Here is a 19,002-nt window from a genome sequence, read left to right as displayed (position 1 = left end):
ATATTGTGGCACCTAGATTGCTACCCAGTCACGACCACAGACAAGACCGGAGTATTAAAGATTTCGTTTATCGTTCACAAGGGGTTTTGAAAAGCAACGGATAATAATAATAATAATAATAATAATAATAATAATAATAATAATAATAATAATAAAACGAAGAAGAAGAAGAATAGTCATCATCATCATTATCATAGTAATAAGCGAAACATTTCTCCCCTCTCCCCATGTTGGTGAACCTAGACACTGCAGGGGGAGAGATGCCCCTGTATTCGTAGTCCTCCTGACAGGGTACAGGCAAATAGATGCCCAATATTGTGCCACACTTCTCAAAGGCCTACAAACACGCTGCATACCACTTCATAAGTGCTGCATATCTGCTGCTGGAGAAACCAGCTGCCATACAGGTAAGCCCAAATGCTGCAAATAGCTTTTATATGATAGTAAAGAGCATTAACTGTCATACAGTGTGACAAAGTGTTTCTCCTCAGGGTGACGAGGTGGCCAGCTGTAGTATGATATGTGCATGATAGTATCCGCCTCTGGTATCTCTCCCTGTGGTACTGCACCAACCCCACAAATGCTGGCATCTGTGTCCCAAATGCTAAAGGTTGGGATTTGTGATCTCAATTTGCAATCCTTCATTATATAACTGGGTTAAATATTGATCCTTTTAACTAAATTTTACTTATTTAAAAACATGCCTTTATCATAATTTGACATAAAAGAACACAATCTGGAGATATTAATCATTCATACCCTTATAGTCATTTGAAGTATTTGTAGAGATGCAGTTTCCCTACTTATTTAACCACCAAAGTCAGCAATTGGGTATATTCAGTTTACATTTATTTTCATTAAAATAAGTCCTACTGGGAATATTTAAGTGTTTTATGGACCTAAAGCTTATTAATGCATTTTTCCTGTGCTAATACTGTGGATACTGAAATAAAGACGTTTCTATTTTTATCAATATATCCAACAGTATTTAAAAGGGACAGTAATCACAGTGAATAAATGAAATGGAAAGGATACAATTAAAAAAAAAAAAAAAATTCCAGATTACTTTTGAACACCTATGTGTTTTATAGGTTGGCAATGTGCTTCGGCCTAACATTTAGAATTTATTCATAAAATCAAGGCACACCTCAGAAAATCTGCTCATGATTCAATATTCTAACATGAAAGTGAATAGTTGAATTTCTAGCTGAATTTCTTTCTCATGGGAAATGTTTATCTTGAAGCACCCACATTTCCTCATCTGACCTAAAGGCAAATACACATGCAAGTACATGCACTGGAACTTTCTCTCTTTCCCTCTACTGCACTTTCTTAAGCTCACACTTTTTATCCTTTGTTAGTCAAAATTATATTAGAATAGCCAATAGGTGAAAACAGCTATTTTATGTTGATTTTATGTTGCTCTATAAAGTAATAGCAGGCTATCCAAAATTTACGGCTGCAAAACCTTTTTCTGTGGCAGAACCTAAACTGAACATAAGTTAAGTGTAACTTGTACATATGTTTGAGATCTTTCACACAACTGCATCTTAAAGTCACAACCACCTCATGTCATGTGTGTTTAATAGGTTTATATGCACCATTATTTCAATGTATATTTTATGTGTTTCTATAACGTAACATGCAAATAAGATAAATATATCTAATTCTAATAAATTGTCTCTAGCAGTGCTTTCTATTGTCTAAATTGGCCTCAAATATGGTTTTTGGATGGAATCTAACTTCAGCTCATGCTTAGTAGATAGACGTCTACTTAAAATATAATTCTTGACTGAGTTTGTATGGTGACTTAGAAGGCAAATGTATATGGATGCTCCTCAAAGCAGGAGGTGGCTACTCGTGTTCTGTGGACGGGGCCATCGCCATATTAAAATAAATCCATTGGCATTTTTAAATAAATCAGTAGGGCTTGCTGTTGAATTACGAGCCAAATTAAGCCCTTTGGAATACCCACACCACGAAAAAACGTCAGAATAATGTTCTGAAATATCCAAGTACTCCTCCAACGGCTTGCTTTGTGATTGGCAAAAATGTATCCAATCACACAACAAGCTTTGGGTTCCCATAACTATCCAATCGCAGTGCCTTAATTACAGTTGTCGCTGCTGTGGGTGTGGATTTTGCGCCAGTACAAGTGCAAAACAATGAAATGACGTGGATGAAAAAGCAAAACAGACATGTAGCTCAACGACAGAACACCATGTAAAGGTTCAACAATTATACGTATTTTTTCCACCACTAGTGATCACAATGGTTTAAAACACTTGTGTATTAACATATTGTTAGAATTTATTTATTTATTTATTTACATGATGCATTGCTGGCTCACTAGTAGTAGTTACTGCTGCTCTTAAGCTTGCTAGCTAACCAGCCAATCTGGGCTAACCTACTATTACGTAGCTAACGTTATCTATCTACAGATGAAGTAAAGGTAACTAGTTTCCTAGATCATTTTCAGTTTCTTTCGATGTAAAATGTAAAATGTAATTAAACTTACAGTGGCTGCCTAGGTACGAATTTCATGTTGTTGGTCAGAAAGGCTTTGTTACTGTCCCTGGTTGTTCGTCGCTAGCTGCTACTAGCTAGCTAATCGTGTAAGTTAACAATTATGTTGATCGTCTGTCTATCTGTGCAGGTTGTTTAAATGTATTGCCTACTATGTGTTTACAGTGACGTCATTAAATGATTGCAGTAGATTTCAAGGCGAAATATTATACTAACCACAACGTAATGTAACTAACGTTAGCTACCGTCAGCTAGCTACCTGAACTCGCTAGCTAACTAACTTCTTTATCTAAATATGTAACTGCATATGTACCAAGACAGTGACTAGATATTCTAATGCAGAGGTTTGCAACCATGGTCCAGGAGATCTCCAGTGTTAACCCGCTGAACAAAACAAAAACCAGTGTATCTCGGATCAGGGTTGCAGATATCCCAATGCTCGCAGATAGAAACATGATAGTAATCCTCATGTAACTTGAATTTATATACACACTCTGATAAATCCGCGAACTACGGTCTAATTTTAGTAATTTTATACGATACAAAAATTGAGGATTGTATTTACTTATAATATTGCAGAGGATAACATGATATATCTAGGCACTGTATGGAATCCTGGTGCTTAACGATATACACCAGTGGTGTCAAGCGCCTGGAGGGCCGTAGTGTCTGCTGATATTCGGTGTGCTTCAGCAAGAGCTTAAGAGTCCACACTCCTTGTTCTCAATGCCTGCTGATTGGATGGAAACCACAAATACCTGCTGGCATTGTGCTCTCCAGGACTGGAGATTTCCACCCCTAAACTCTTTTAACCATAGACCTTTATGGAGTGCATTTACTGTACATTACTGATCTTGTATAGATGTACAGTAATTTTATTTTATGTTTGTTAAGTACAAAGGCTAAAGCACTGCTTTCACACTTCAGCTTTCTTGATAGGTGAGCATCCAGTCCAAGGGAACTTGGGACAGGCCTCTTGAGGGAAGCAAAGATGAACAGGGACATCCCCATCCATAGCTGGCCTGGGTCGTACTACATCAACAGCGAGAAGCGATGGGCAAGCGGCACTTTGTCCCTGACCCGAACCACACTCCGCTTCACCCCTGACCAGGGTGAGGGCAGCCTGGCCAGCGTCCGCCTCTCACGCATTATGGAAATCAAGATGGAGTCGTCAAGCTTCATTTTCAGCACACTCACCGTCCTGGAAGAGGGCAACGTCAAACACTGGTTCGGCTCACTGCGGCCCAACCGTGTGGTCGTCTACAATGTGCTGGAGCACTTCTGGAGGGAGAGGCTCCTGTCGCCCGCTGGAGCCCACGCATCCGAGGCGAAGCCGGGCAAAGGGAGGGAACTGATTGGGCTGGTGGCGGGGGCTCAACGGAGGCTTGAGGATGCGGGAAAAGTGCTCAGCCACCAGGGGGAGCAGTTCGACCACATTATGCAGGGGCTGGACAAGATTGAGTCCGATTTGGGCGTGGCAGACAAGTACATATCTTACATCTTCATTGTTGTTTGCACTGGGATAATTGACACTTTGCTTGTTTTTTCCCCCTAAAAGTAGTGAGAGGTTTGTTGAGGTAACTGACCAACACATTAGTGAAAATAATTTTGAGTCGACATTTCACTGTGGAGTGTTCCGTTTTGTGAGATTATTACAGCTGTATAAGATACTTAAAAGTATCAAAGAACACTACTAATTATTTTTGTATAGAACAAAATATTGTGGTTTCACACCTGACTGCAAGGATGGTGTGTGAACCAACAATGTTTCTCTTCCAACTAATTTGTATTGCATCTTTTATACTGAGGAGTGTTTCGCTCATATTTTCCTGCACTTTCACCCATACAGTTATTGCTCTTATTTTAGGCATGTTAAAGGTTCCCATAAAGTTGATGGGAGTGTAGATTCTCACACAGCTGTCATATACATTATTGGGCAACTAATGTATGGATGCATTTGTCTCCCAGGTAATTCTTAACTCATCCACAGAGCCTTGAGAAGGTTTTAACTTGCTACATTATCTCCCACCTCATCACACAGTAGATTGTGCCTGTGATCTGCCTAGCATCCAGGTTCTACAACTGCACAGGCCTCTGGCACCTCAGTTGGTGGACAGAGAGACAATGACAGGCAGTTGAGTACATAAATTGTACATATTAATGTGCTTGAGCCTCAAAAATACATATGCTATGTCCGTTTCACAAATTCATGGTGGGTTTTTCTCATATCCTGTGGAGGTTCTCCCTTAAGAAAATAGACAAATAGATTTGTGCGTTTGATCTTCAGTTATCCCAAGCCTCATCTGCTATTCTCATCTTTAGGAATACACAAATGGATAAACAAACAAATCTTTAGTTTTTCGTTTTTTTCTCGAGTGGGGGCATCCATAGTATCCTATGGGTATTGTTTTAATAAGTAAGTCAATGCATACATCAATTGGAATATAATATTAGAGCACAAGTGGTATTTATAATTGAAGAAATAGATTTATCTTAATTTGTATTTGCATAGATAAACTGCACCAGTAGTATACTGCTACTTTAAATCTAATCGCATCCTTTGTTCTTCCAAATCCCCAGACTGCTCTTGGACCTGGAGTCCCCTCCATGGTGGCCTTTCGGGAAAATTCCCTGGAAGAGCCAGCAGGACTCCAAGAGCGAAGAGGCTGCTAGGGCCCAGGCCTCCTCGGCCTCGGGCCCCCGAGGGCCCGGCAGGCAGGGCGTGATCGCCTGCATCCCGGCCATCGTCTCCCGGGGCGCGGACTCGGACCTGCGGCCGGGCTCCCTAACGGTGCTGGTGTCGTCGCTGGAGGTGCGGGAGGGCGGCGGGCGGCTCCTCCACCGCTACGAGCGAGAGGAGGTGGACGACGTGCGCGTGCATAGCCCCTACGAGCTGAGCGTGCGGCAGCGCTTCATCGGGAAGCCCGACGTGGGCTTCCGGCTGCTCTCCGCCAAGCTTCCCGAAGTCCTCCCCCTGCTGGAGATGCAGTACAAGAAGAAGGTGGAGTACACTGCCGAGTACACGGCTTTCCAGACCACCCCGGCCACGTCGCCCTGCGACCCCGAAGGCGGCTCGGTGTGGAGCGCAGGTAGGGGCCAGGGGCCATCCTTCAGAGAATGTGTGGCTTTAACTTTCACTTTTTCATAGATATCATTTTAAGGACAATTTCAAACACCAGTTGAGTTCATACGAGAGATGCAAACGGTATCGGCCAATAAACCTAACAATTTGCGCAATCACCCTATCAGCAAAGCAATTGTAAGTTCTGTAAATAATAATTGTGTTGTAATTAAAGTGGTGTTTTTTTAGAATGGGAAGATTTGTAAACGTTTCATCAGCATAAAACTTAGGAAGCAGAACCACAAAATTATCAGTTACGTTATCGGTTTCACTACGTTAGCCCCAAACGATCGGAAATCGGTAATGGGCAGAAATGCTCTGTGTCTGCACCTCTCTTTCATACACCCGTTGCATTGCTGCAAAAAGTTGTACCCAGCAGCTCAGGGATTTCCATGATTTTGATTTAGTTACTGCGTTCTGTGTTTTGCTTTTCAAGACCGTAAAACTAAGTCAGAGTGACTTAGAGTGAGGAGGTAATAGCCTGTAGACGATGCCTTTCTTATCAAACAGGGATTGTAGGACTGAACTTTCAGAGACGGTAAAACTGCAGTGAACTCCCCATGGCTGTGAATATCAATGAGTTATCACGCAGCGATTACACTGCAAAACTGGGCCACAATCCAGAGCGACATGCACACCTACATTTTTTAGGGCATAATCCGTACTGCTGGATGTTTGCTGAAACCTCGCTCAAGGGTACAGTCTTGGTGCCGCACCTAGGAATCCAACCTGCAACCTTTACAGTTTCAAGTTTTACTTCTCTTTTGCTATAATGGCACTCATAAAATAGTGTAAAAATAAATGTGTAAAATTCATAAGATCATGAGGTCCTCTTGGAATTGATACTTTAGACCTCATTTTGGCAATGCAGTAAGTACATGTAGCAATGGAAATATATGCTGTAAACTTCAAAGCTGAGTTTTAAATTATGGCTACAAATGTTCTGCATATCTTGCATATGGTTAAATGCCATAAAATATATTACTTCTGCTTATTTTGCTGGTTGATGTTCTAGTACCCGGGAAAGCTTAGAATCATTGCCATTTTGCTTTAACCACATGATGGCAGTAAAGGCCTATGATGTCTGCTTGGTAAACGTGCTCTTCTTGGCATTGTGTGTGAGGAGGTGATTAGCTAGGCTTCAAAGTTTACAGTACAGGCCAGACTCCTCCGGCATAAATCCGGGGCAGGATCTGGTTAGTTGAAAGGTGGCCTTGAGAAAATTGACTTAACACCAAAAACTGAAAAATTCATGACATTTTGGCTGCATATCTAGTGATTTGTTCCTTATGTTTTGACACTGACTGTATCAGAAAACGAAAACTCTGCCTGTCAAGAGGGTCTGTGTAAATGGTCTGCTTTTATATTGCGCTTTTATCCAAAGCACATTACAACTGATGCTTCTCATTCACCAATTCACACACACAATCACACACCAACGGCCATTGGCTGCCATGCAAGGCTGCAGGAGCTCGCCAGGGACACTTCGACACACCGGCAGGATCGAACCGGCAACCCTCTTGACTGCCAGACGACTGCTCTTACCACCTGAGCTAATCCCACCCCTGTGTCTTGTTCAAGGGAGATCACACGTGTTATCGGTGATGTCATCGCTAATTGGGCGTGTGAACTGATGTCATTCTATCCTTGCCCCTCCCCCATCCACAGCAACGGGTTTCATTCAGCGTTGCCAGGAGACAGAGGTGCCGATGGAGGTGCCTGCAGGTGACCTGGCCCAGCTGAAGGTGCAGGTAGTGCAGCCGACCGTGACGGACTCCGAGGCTCAGGAGCTGAAGCAGGTGAGGCTGTCATGTCTGTCTGGCTCCTCCCAGCTGTAAGGTCACAGCATGCTGATCTATGACCTCTGTTCCTGTGCCAATTACTGTATAAATGCTAATTCAAAAAGTTCTCCATGTCCATCTCCATTCATGTCTCCATATAGGAGTTAATCAATAAATATACGTTGCAGCATGAGTAAGGATAAGGAGTTTGGTATTTTAGCTGTTCTTATATTTTTTTGATAGTTTGTATTTCTTTATGGAAAATGGAATTTCATAAATATGAATGCAAGCCTTTTAATCCAGTCCATTTGCTCCCTGACAGCTATGAACTTGAATAAACTGATTGACAAGACAGTCTCCATTAGTGAGCTGTCCTAGCTTGTCAACATAACAATGAAAACGACTTAAATCAGGGCTTTAGTATTGCCAGAGTGCAGGTATGAACTCTCCCTCTTCCATTGGGAGGAGGAGATGGCGGTGCTTTGGGTACAGGCAGCAAGGTTGCCCACGGTGTGTGGCAGCAGCATGATGTCAGCCCGTGAGGGCACGGCGTGAGTCTGTGCACTTTCCATTTGACACTTCCACTAGACCGCGGTGCAGACAGGCGAGTCGGGTGTCCTGGAATTCCCCTAACCCCTCTCCCCACACGCACACACCGGCATCGCCCCCTTCACCCTCAGGTTGCACCAGCGAAGGTTTACTTGGGGTCCTCACAGAGGGCTACCCTCACCCTCCCAACTTTCCACGGCTGCTCATTTCATACACCCCCAAAGCCTTGGGTCGCAAAAATGTGCGCTGCAATAAAAACATTTACATGCACTAATACTGTAAGTGGTATATACTTTGAGAGCTGATACTGTTTCCTGGTTGTATTTGAATTTTTATCTCTGGAAAGTTTTTTGATGGACAGACGGTGGAGTAACAAGCTGGCAACGGGCAGCTATATTTTTCTATACCGACAGTTCTTTCCAATGTACAATACAGCAATACATTTTAACTGTTATAAACAGGTCCAGACGTAGGTTGAAACAAAAATAAAGTATTCAAAATTTAAAAGAAATAAGCACCTTTTAAGTACTATAGTGTGCACTGTGTGTTTTAAAGTGAAAGTTTTGATATTATTTCAGTTTCAGTGTGTGTTTTCAATTGGCTCAGATAGCTTTTGTGTGCATTAAAGGATATTCTAGGCATTTACAGAAGTTTCTGACAGCCTTTTGGCTTTCCAAAGGCTGGTTTGAGGGTATTCAGGGTTTGCGGTTTAAAGCAAGAAAGTGCACCTACGTGTACGTAACTCCAACACAGCTTGTATAGTGATGTTATGCCTCAAGTGGTTATATGTGTGCATGTTACCAAATTGATCTTTAAAAATATGTGACACACAAATCATTATGACATATGTAGCCATCCTCCTTGTTCTACAGTTGTGCCTTCTAAGTAATCCTGTTTGGCGTTACCTGACCTACTCACTGGTATAGAAAACATCCCTTCAAGCCATCAGCCAGAGCTTTGATTGATGACACGTTTATGATTTGAACATATATGTATAATTGAATAAACTGTATTAAGGATTTTTGAGTCCACTACAAGAAATGGGCAATGAAAGACTAGCATTGCTACAGTGCAAAGTAGCAATACAACAGAGCAAATGGGAAAATTATGATGTTTGCATTAGATTCCTGATTGCCTATAAATACTATGACAATGATGGTTTAGTTGTCTAATTTAAATGGCTTATTCACTTCAAACTAATACCAGAGAGTGACATTTGATAAATGCTATACAGTGCAGTTCGAGGACCTTATTGTGTAACCTTGTGAATGTTTCCATTTGTTTAGCTTTTTTTTTTTGTCAGTCCAATTCATTACGACAGACATTTCAGTCTGTGAGTCAGTTAGAATGCAGCAGAGCAGCGTCACGCTATCACAAGCCACGATAGCCAATATGGCACAAGCCTTTCATGGAACACGCCTGCGGAACAACCCCCTTTTCTAAGCAATTCATTACGTGATTAGGTCTCAACAGTAAACGATGGGACAGCAGTGAGAACAGGAACAGGCTCACTACCTAACTTCTTCACTTCTTCACTCCCTGCAAGTACCAGCTGAGATGAAACCCAATAGCCTACTGCCTCTTCTGTCACAGACTGCTAGATTCCCGGTAACCAGCCAAGTCATTGTATGGTCTCGTTAAATATTTGCCCTTCTTCAAAAAGCGCCCTGTATTGTGTACAAAGGAGGCATATTCTTTTCATAAGCTCAGACGGGCACGTCACAAATGCACAGCTGCTGACTGGTGTAATGTTCCATTCACCAAGGACACTGGTCAGAAATGAAATGCACTTTGGTTATTCAGTTATTTTGGCTTGTTAACTGAACTGCAAAAGTATATATGTGTCTATATGCGTGTGTGTGTATACATGTAAGTGCGTGTGTGGTGTGTGTGTGCGTCGGTGGGACATTCTGATGTGTTTCAGAGTTGTTTTCATGTTTATGGTTGTGAACTCAATCATTGAATGATCTTTGTATTTCTAAGAAAATACTAGTAATTTCAAAGTGTAGGTGACATTTTTCATTGGTGTCCTTCCAAATATACAAGCTCAGAAACGTTTTGCATTTATGGCTGTCAAAGAATATTGGGACGTTAAAGAGCCATTAACCAATTATCCCGCTTTTGATAATGTTAACATCACAGTTTGGCATTTACTTTCTGTTGTGAACTACAGTGTGCAGTAGACACTTCCATGTTCCATGCTTCCATGTTCTGTTAATCTACTAAGGTATTTGTTTAATTGCGTAATTGTAGTTTTTTAGCCTCAACATCATCATTCTCAAAAACTCTCTCTGTCAAAGCTCTCTTGTGTAGTCCTGCTGCAGTAACGTGTCTTGTTATTAAGCAGTAATCTGTAATCACCTGCCCATCTTTTGGCCATTTCAGGACATTTGGCAAAAAAAAATAGGAGATGTGTTTGTGTTTGTCTGCACAAGAAAAAATCTTTGAAGTCTGCTATGGCAACCAAACATAATTTACTATTAACAATAATCCTTTAAAACTGTAAAAAAATGTAGTTCAAGGTAGGGTGTTGTCTCTGATGACATTTTCAAGAGGTAGCGATGCATGCACAATGCCTGGGATAGAGAGTTGGCAGAAGTGAAATAATTAATTAATATAAAATTGTTCTTCTTTGGCGCTTGAATGACTGTCACCTTGCTAAGACTTGCTTCATTCCTATTTATCCTTCGCAGTGCTCCTCTCTGTCTGTAAAAGCTTTAGAAGCTAGAAGGCTGCCAGGCTGTGTGTATTCTGAAATCCATCATCTTCCCATTTACAACTGTTTTTGTATAAATAGGGTGGCATGGACTTACCTTCAGGTCCTGTGTGCTTCACACCGCTCAAGGCATTACCTCCCGCATGAATAAGCTGAGTTTTAGGCAGTTTTTAACCAAAGCGCTGTACAATTGATTCTTCTCATTCAACCATTCGTACACACTCACACACACCAACAGCAATTAGCCATGCAAGGCACCAGCCAGCTCGTCATGAGCAATTGGGTTTGGTGTCTTGCTCAGGCACACTTCAACACATCCATTGTGGGATCAAACCGGCAACCCTCATGCTCCAACCATAATCTGAGGTTGATCATCTATTTCATATAGATTCACATTCAGGTGTAAACAAATATGTGGTAACATTGACAGTCGTTCTAGCATACAGCTAGAGAGTGAAGCAGAGAGCAACACTTATTTTCCTTGCTTACTGTATGTTGTTCACATATTTCCAAACAGTCATTTTAAGGAGCGTAATTCTACTTGCATCCTGCATCTTCACCCAACATCCCCCAACAAACTGCAGTGTGCACCAGAAGCATCTACATTGCATGGTTTGGAGGAAGCAATATGCTCACAATTATGAGCACTGTATATACTCATTCTAAATTGGGATAGAAAAGGGGAAGGCTGTTAAAAACAGTAAAACATTGTATTTTCCATGTACACATTTTGAAGGATTTTAAACACAAGTATCAAACGGGTCACTGCATTATAGATGCTAGTTCATATGTCATTTACAGGCATTTCCTATGTTGAACTACATCTCCAGCTGAGAGTAGCTTCCTCTCTTGTTAGATGCTTACATCATTGATGCATAGGTGACGGAAGGAGGGAGGCAACCGCCCATCGAGGCACATGATGGCCAAAGCGTGCCATGGAGAACAGGGTGCATAAATGTGTCAGCTGGGACACTATGGGATAACCTGTACCTTACAAGCCAGTTAATAGCAATAACAAAGAGACATCTCAAAAACATTTTTGCTATCACAACAACAAACGTGGAACCATTTCAGAACATCTATAATTGCTACTTTAATGGAGTAAATGGATGCATAGCTAATGGATGTGCATTTGATAATATAAGGAAAATGTATTTCAATACACATTTTAAAGAGTGCAACTGCTGTGGACAGGTGAATGACAGCGGCAGGAGCGCCCTATTTCATTCTGGCAGTCGAGACGGTCGTCGTGCCTATTGGGTTTGCGTGTCTCACACCATGCCGATTTCACAGAATCCGTGTCATCGTCTGGACCGCGCATGCCGGGTCACTGCGGCCAGCGGTCACTTGACCCGCCTGGAGTCAGCAGCTGTCTTCTGCCAGTCTGCCACAGTTCCTGTGGTCTGCAGCTATGCCCATGTCTACCGGCTGCTGGAGCCTGACATAATGTCACTGGGTGTGTGTATGTGTAGGATAGCATAATATTAGTTTAGTAACTGCTGTGGAGGGCTTTGGGTTGAGTGTTTATTAGATTTTACTTGGCGTGTCCCTGGTTTGTTTAAGTTGTTCCATTGAATGTGTCGTGTGGGGCTACATGGTTTCCGAGGCAGGCAGATGGATGGATGGATGGATCTCTAAAAATTGGCAGACCTGAAAAGCAATGGAGGCCATCGAACACCAAGTAACAGCAACCTCGGCAGGCCCAGTAAATCCCTGGTAATTAGGGAAAATGCTAGATTTCTTTTGTTAAAATGAATGGCCCCTGCAGCCTGGTCTTGAGCAATAATAGGTTATTTCAACTGGGTGCTGGGCAACAGGTTAGTACATGGAAATGATAGACAGTCGTAATCCCTTAAATGTATTTTTTCACATAATGACTTGTTTAATGAAGGTACTGTATAAGACACTGTACCAGATAATAGCTATGCCATTGGCAAAAATAGAATAAATTGTTTATGCATGTATGTGTTTTGGCGGCACGGATGGTGCAGTGGGTAGCACTGCCGCCTCACAGCAAGGAGGTCCTGGGTTCGAATCCCCGTCGGCCGGGGCCTCTCTGTGCGGAGTTTGCTTGTTCTCCCCGTGTCTGCGTGGGTTTCCTCCGGGTACTCCCGTTTCCTCCCACAGTCCAAAGACATGCACGTTAGGCTGATTGGAGAGTCTAAATTGCCCGTAGGTATGAGTGTGTGAGTGTGTGAGAGAGTGTGAGTGAATGGTGTGTGTGCCCTGAGATAGACTGGCGACCTGTCCAGGGTGTATTCCTGCCTTTCGCCCAATGTATGCTGGGATAGGCTCCAGCCCCCCTGCGACCCTGATCAGGATAAGCGGGTTCAGATAATGGATGGACGGATGGATGTATGTGTTTTGCATCAGTCCTGACCCCAGCACAATTACTACATAACTTTTTTAAAGCTAACTCTTGACTCTTCACTAACGGAAGTTACATTAACGTGGAAGGAAGCTGTTTGTGATATCAGTGAGATGTATGGGTGACATTGTTTGATGTAACACGGTGATGGTTTTGGTTTGAAAACAGCAGTGCAGTTTTCCTTCCTGTCGTACTCTCTTTGCTCCCCCCTCACACGGCTGCGCACTTAAGCGGTTTGGGTTGCTCTCCCACCCCTCCACTCAGATGCTGATGCAGCTGAAGAACCTGGCCCTGGAGGCCGAGACGGAGCTGGAGCGTCAGGACGAAGCGCTCGACGCCATCGCCGATTCCACCGAGCACGCCACCACGCACATCGACAAACACACTCGCCGCATGAGGAAGCTGCTGTAAGCCAGACGACCGCAGCACTCCGCACTATATATATATATACCCATAAATGTATGTGTCATAGTCCAGGAACCTGCTTTTCCTCCCGCATCTCCCCCCTGTACCCCACCCCATCACTGTCACTGGGCAGTCACCCTCTGCAGAGCTGGTTGGTACCCTGCATGGCAGGCAATCGCCGTTGGTGTGTGAGTGCGTGTACAAATGGGTGAATGAGAAGCAACGATTGTACAGCGCTTTGGATAAAGACGCTATATAAATGCCTGCCATTTACCATGAAAAAAACAGCAAGGTTAGCGAAATGTCTGCCAGCACCCTTGATAATATGCGGTGGCTTCGGTCAGTCAGCTAATGTACTAACAAAATCCCGATTATTGAACTGGTTCTGATGCCGTCTGGAGTAGTAGGTAGTTCACTTTAACCTGTTATAATTCCGTGCAAACAAAGGCAAGCAGTCGTACACTAGTTAAACACTTGAAAGTGCGACCTGTTGAAAAGCAGTTTCCCAGCCGGACCACAGGGTGCGCCATTGCGAGGCTGTATAAATACTGACATGCTAAATATTAAGTTTTAACTTTTGTATAAAGCTGGTGGGTCTCACCTGACAGGGATTGCTACTGCGAGACGTTATTGCTGGAAGCATGACGGCTGTTAAAGTTCTCAGCAGTGGTGCTGCAACCTGGAGTGGGAGAAGATGATGTTTGTAGGTTTAAAATAATTTAATTTCATTAATGCTTTTGAAATATGCAGTGTGACCAGTGGTGTAGAAAATAGTCATGAGCACATGCAGAGTGAATTGTAGTCCCTCTGATACAGCAGCAGTCCTCCTTTGGCAGCCTTTGTGGAACAGTACCATCTCTGTTGATGTTTCAAAGTCATGCAAAAAAAGTGGGGAATAAATTGTTCAGACAATGTTCAAATCTTGAGGCAAAACAAATATAGTCCATCTTGCCAACCACAAATAAGTGGCAGCCAGTCTCAGACCAGGGGTTCTGTCAGATGTCTGCACTGTATCAAGCCCCATGCTGTGTTTTGCTTGTAAATTTGCTTTTGCAGATGTAACTCATACCAGCCGATGTTAAACATGTCGTCAACAAGTAATTTTAAAGTTTCAGTGAATCGTGGAGAGAGGTCGAAAACAGTTATACAAAAATATATTAAAATATCAGCATGCATAAGATCCAGAGATGATGAAGGATGAACACAGCCACCAATCTGTTGCAAGATATTAATAAAAAAATCTGTCATGTTTATTTTGACATATATGACTGAGTATAGTGAAATGTACAGCACAGTTTACAAAAGGTAAATGTTCAGTGTCACGCCTTTTTTGTTAAAAGTAGTTGTCATTCACCTTGTACATAGCTCTCAGACCAGAAATTACTGTATATAGCACAGGCTTTTCAAATGCGATTGAATGGTGTCTTGTTGGTTACCAATGTATTGTGTGTGTTGGTTGGACTGCAATTATTATTTATACATATGCTAAGAGTCAGTAGGTTCCATAATCCTAATTGCAGATCTTTTTAATTTGAAATATGCAAATAATTTTTATGCTCTAGTTGTAATCTGACATGTGCCACCCGTTCTCATCATCAGAAAATGTTAAGAGTCAACAAAGAGTGGAAAAGAAAAGAAAAATTAAATGTGTTCCCAATGATAAAAAAAACCTCAAAACGAAAAACAATAGCAGCAAAGACGGCTCTTCTTTCAATGCATACTTTACAGAACTGAGAAAAGACTGACGAGCATTGTGGACCAGAAAATGGCTGTCTTTTTCCGATGACTGGAAAACAATATGCTCCCAAAAAAACATTCTGACCTGGAAACAATAGAAGCTGTCATACAAAATGACTGCCCATAATTATCACTGAAATATGTATTGACAGTTGAGTGGGAGGCTTGTTTTTCTTTGTGAAGTAGAATTTAGATTACAGCGTTTTGGCATTACTGATCTGAGCCAAAGCTAGTTTATTAAAATTCAGGTCGAACCTCACCACACCACTCTCCCAGTGTCCCCCAGTTTCTCTCCAGTCATCTGGCCTTTATGTGACTGCTGTGGTGAGGTGACTGATTCATTTGTTTCTTTTTTGACATTTATTTGAATGTCACATATTTTGCCCAAAAAAGCAAGTTCAAATCAACAGAACCAGATAAGAATGCTCATGTTATCACCACCACTGTCTCTAAGTTTGGCTGGCACCTTGAAACTAACCAAAATTAGATATAGAAAACAATATTTAGATGCAGATGTTATATTACACTTATATTATTGTTATTGTTAAACTTCTGAACAATTAATTGATTCGGGTACATTGGGCTCAAAAAAAAGAAGAAGAACAAAAGGCTGTATTTAACGATAGACAATAATGTTCAAATATATGGGAAAACTACATACTTTTATTTATTTATTTATTTAATTTATTTATTCTCATAAAAGTCCCATCAAAGGTTTTTTATTAAGTAATTCTTATTTTTTTCCAGAAAATCATAGGTGTCAAAAGTATAAAAAAATATTCTAAGTCTAAAGGAACTATATTGTGTCACTCCATCACTTCCTGTTTCACTAGAGTATAATAATGAGGTAACAAGCATGCAAAATCCCTTCCCTTCATCCATCAGCATGGGAAAAGCCAAAGAACTGTTGATTTAGTCTGGTAATGAGTACAAAAAGTGCATAAACGGTACCACTTAGCTCTGCAAGGGCAATAATAATAATAATAATAATTATTATTATTATTATTATTATTATAAAAAATAATAAAAGAATACAAATTTTAAAACGTATGAAATGGTTTCCAGAAAAAGGACACTAGTGCACGTTGTCCCCATGGACAGTGCTGACAATGACGAGAGGCAATGACGAACCAAAGAATTGCAGAGATTGGTTGTGCTTTGGGGTCACCAAGCCACAAACGGAAGCTGAGTCATTAATAGATTGACTCCAAACATGCATCAAAATCTGTGGTCTGAAGAAGGGGGTCCATCAGCGCAAATCCAAGGATAGCGATGATCCTTGAAAGTTCTGCTTGGAGGAATGGTCAAAAATCCCTCAAAATGTGTTCTCTAACCTTATCACAAATTACAGGAAAGGCTGTTATCTTTGGGTGTTTGCACAAAGCGTTAAACCAGGGGTGCCAATAAATGTGAAACCTGTTTTTTGGGGAAATACATTCTTTAGACTTTGGTGGATTCCATTGATTGATTAAATTAATAAAGCACACTACACATGCTGGAAAATAAAGCTTATGTCAATGACCATCATTTTTCATTATTTTTTGTGCCTATTTATAATAGGTGCCAATAATTCTGGAGCATAGCATATTTGGTCTACTGTATGAAGAACAACAGTTTAATATTCTTTTTTAGTTTTGCTGGAAACGGACTGGACCTTAATAGTCATAGTTGAGCTGCATGGGGTCTAAGGACACTCATGAGTCTCAGTACATAAACTCCTCCTGACCTGCGTATGAAAAGAGCTAAATGTTGTTGGAAGATCTCAGTCACTGCGAAGATTTGGCAGTCCACAATGTTGACTCTTTCATGTTTCATTCTGTATGACCAATCATTACTAGGGAGTGAGGGGATGTGAACGCTGATGCAATCTGTTTATTCTCCATGAATGGAGGAGACCCCCAATCACCAGCTCACGCAGGTGTACTTTCACCACACTCATTTGTTTAGTTAGCCTCTCAGGGTAGCCATGGGAAAGGACTCTGCAAAATGTCAGAAATATTCAAAACAAAAAGTTATTTATTCGTTGCTGCTTATTTAAATGTTGTATTTATTGAAATATTTTATGAATACCAGATATGATTTTAGGTTTTTAAAATCAATGGTAGTTTCAGTTTCAATTTCAGATTAATTTAACTTTTATTTTTTTATAATTCAGTTGAGTATAACTGGACAATGCTTTGTTTAGCCATAGCATTTTGTGTATGACGTGATGATTTATGAAGGATGGTCTGTACCTTGTTTGGACCTGTATCTGATGCTGCTCTTTGTTGTCAAATGATCAGAAATGTCCTGTCAAATGAAAGCGCAAAACAACTTACACTTTTTCATAATAAGTTTTAGATTGTAATTCAGCAGTACATCAGAATCAACTGCAAAATGTAAGATGTCTACTAAAATATAATAATTTGAATGCAATAATGTTGAGTGTTTCCATAATTTTGAATTCCTCCTCCTTAAACTGCTGTAAGGAGAAACAAGAGGAGCAGTAACATTGAACGTTCCAGTTTGCTCAGTCCAGCGTTGGGGGACACCATTAGGTCTTGATGCAGGCTGGCATTCCCTGGGGCACAAGCTCGGTTTGCAATGGACTGGGAGTTCTGTGCCGTTTTTAGAATGGTCAAATTGCACATCAATTGCACATCAACTCCCTCCGCTATCCCTGCCTGGTCCGCTTTGCATTGGAAATGTAGCGTGCCTTAGTGTTGAACACTTTCAACACTTTGTTGAAAATAAATTTTATGTTAAAAGTTGCTGGTCATAAGGCACCATGTTATTAATTAATCGATTCTCTGCAAAAGTCCAGACATTGTTTCTACTTGGGAAATGGCACAAATTATACTGTACTGTAACTAAAGGGAGTTTGAATTGCGATGACAGTTCTCATGCATTGACACTGTAAATTGAATTATATGAATTGTCTTTCAGATTTTCAGTGCATACATCATGTGTAACTATCGCCAGTGACCATTAATAAACTGTATAATGCACATAAACGACTGTCGTTCTTATTCACAATGAACTTGTTCTGTCAGAAAATCTAGTAATGATGTAAGCATTCAGAACCCATCAGCCGACATGTCCTATGAAACGATTGGCTGACGGATGCTCACAAAAAAACTGTAGCAGCTTAGGATTGTTTTTGAGAGGGGGAGGGGGGTGTCAGAGCTGATTTAGCAGAATCGCCTTACATTATTAGCAGGTCTATTTTTGGATTCTTTCATTTTTAGGAGTGGGCGGCCAAGTTTCTCCCGTCTGCACCCATGCCAGCGAAAACAACATAAAGTTGCTAGTAATAAACATGATACTCAGGAACTCCACACAGGCTGGCTGAACGGTGGGGTCCTCCAGTTGCTGTGTACCAGGTGGGAGATATCTGGAGGGCTGCAGTTAAACTGTATTTATGGGTTTCGATTCCCCTGATGCTCCACCATGCTGCTGGGATGTTCCTTGAAGCATGTTGACTTTTGGGAGTGCCGCTGCAAATATAAAAAGCCTGCGTTATTATAGCTGAAACACGGGACTGCTACTCAGTAGGCATGGGAGCCGGGCCAAGCAGGTGTTGCTAACAAACTCAAAAACACATTTATTAATGAAATAAAGCTCTAAAACCTGTCTGTAGAAACCAGGTGCAAAGTGGAGTGTTTTTTCTGTATATTAACACATCTAATAATGGACAAGGCTTCATGTAAGGCTTCATATACTGTTGGACAATGTTGGAGAAGGTACCAAATAGATGTGTGTTCAAATCTTGTGAGGTCTGTGCAGATTCAAAAGCAAAGCTGCTGGGTTGTTTATAGAT

The 19,002-nt window shown here is 41.4% G+C and overlaps 1 protein-coding gene across 9 annotated transcripts; it reads left to right on the top strand.

Moving 5' to 3' along the window:
• Positions 1-176: 176 nt before the first annotated feature.
• Positions 177-18,196, top strand: snap47 (synaptosome associated protein 47). 9 transcript variants are annotated; one of them, XM_061256219.1, is made up of 5 exons: positions 177-407; positions 3,466-4,011; positions 5,107-5,615; positions 7,316-7,446; positions 13,326-18,196. In XM_061256219.1, exons 2-5 carry the CDS (start codon positions 3,518-3,520, stop codon positions 13,470-13,472), a joined length of 1,281 nt encoding a protein of 426 aa, XP_061112203.1. In that variant the 5' UTR covers positions 177-407; positions 3,466-3,517; the 3' UTR covers positions 13,473-18,196. The 9 variants fall into 9 exon arrangements, with proteins under 9 accessions (XP_061112203.1, XP_061112201.1, XP_061112200.1 ...); XM_061256217.1 differs by having other exon boundaries at positions 3,454-4,011; XM_061256216.1 differs by lacking the exon at positions 177-407 and adding an exon at positions 2,158-2,223 and having other exon boundaries at positions 3,454-4,011.
• The last annotated feature ends 806 nt before the right edge of the window (positions 18,197-19,002 follow it).

The sequence above is a fragment of the Conger conger genome, chromosome 9 (genome assembly GCF_963514075.1).
Source record: "Conger conger chromosome 9, fConCon1.1, whole genome shotgun sequence".
Taxonomy (NCBI): Eukaryota; Metazoa; Chordata; class Actinopteri; order Anguilliformes; family Congridae; genus Conger; species Conger conger.
The sequence above is the reverse complement of the archived record's forward strand: the minus strand, read 5'-3'. Positions and strand labels throughout refer to the sequence as shown.

What these genes read in the sequence shown, in the direction of transcription:
- snap47 (XM_061256219.1), top strand. Translation starts at nt 3,518, where the DNA reads ATGAACAGGGACATCCCCATCCATAGCTGGCCTGGGTCGTACTACATC. An exon ending in GATTTGGGCGTGGCAGACAA is followed by an intron (nt 4,012 to 5,106) that starts GTACATATCTTA and finishes CCAAATCCCCAG; the next exon opens with ACTGCTCTTGGACCTGGAGT. An exon ending in CGGCTCGGTGTGGAGCGCAG is followed by an intron (nt 5,616 to 7,315) that starts GTAGGGGCCAGG and finishes CCCCATCCACAG; the next exon opens with CAACGGGTTTCATTCAGCGT.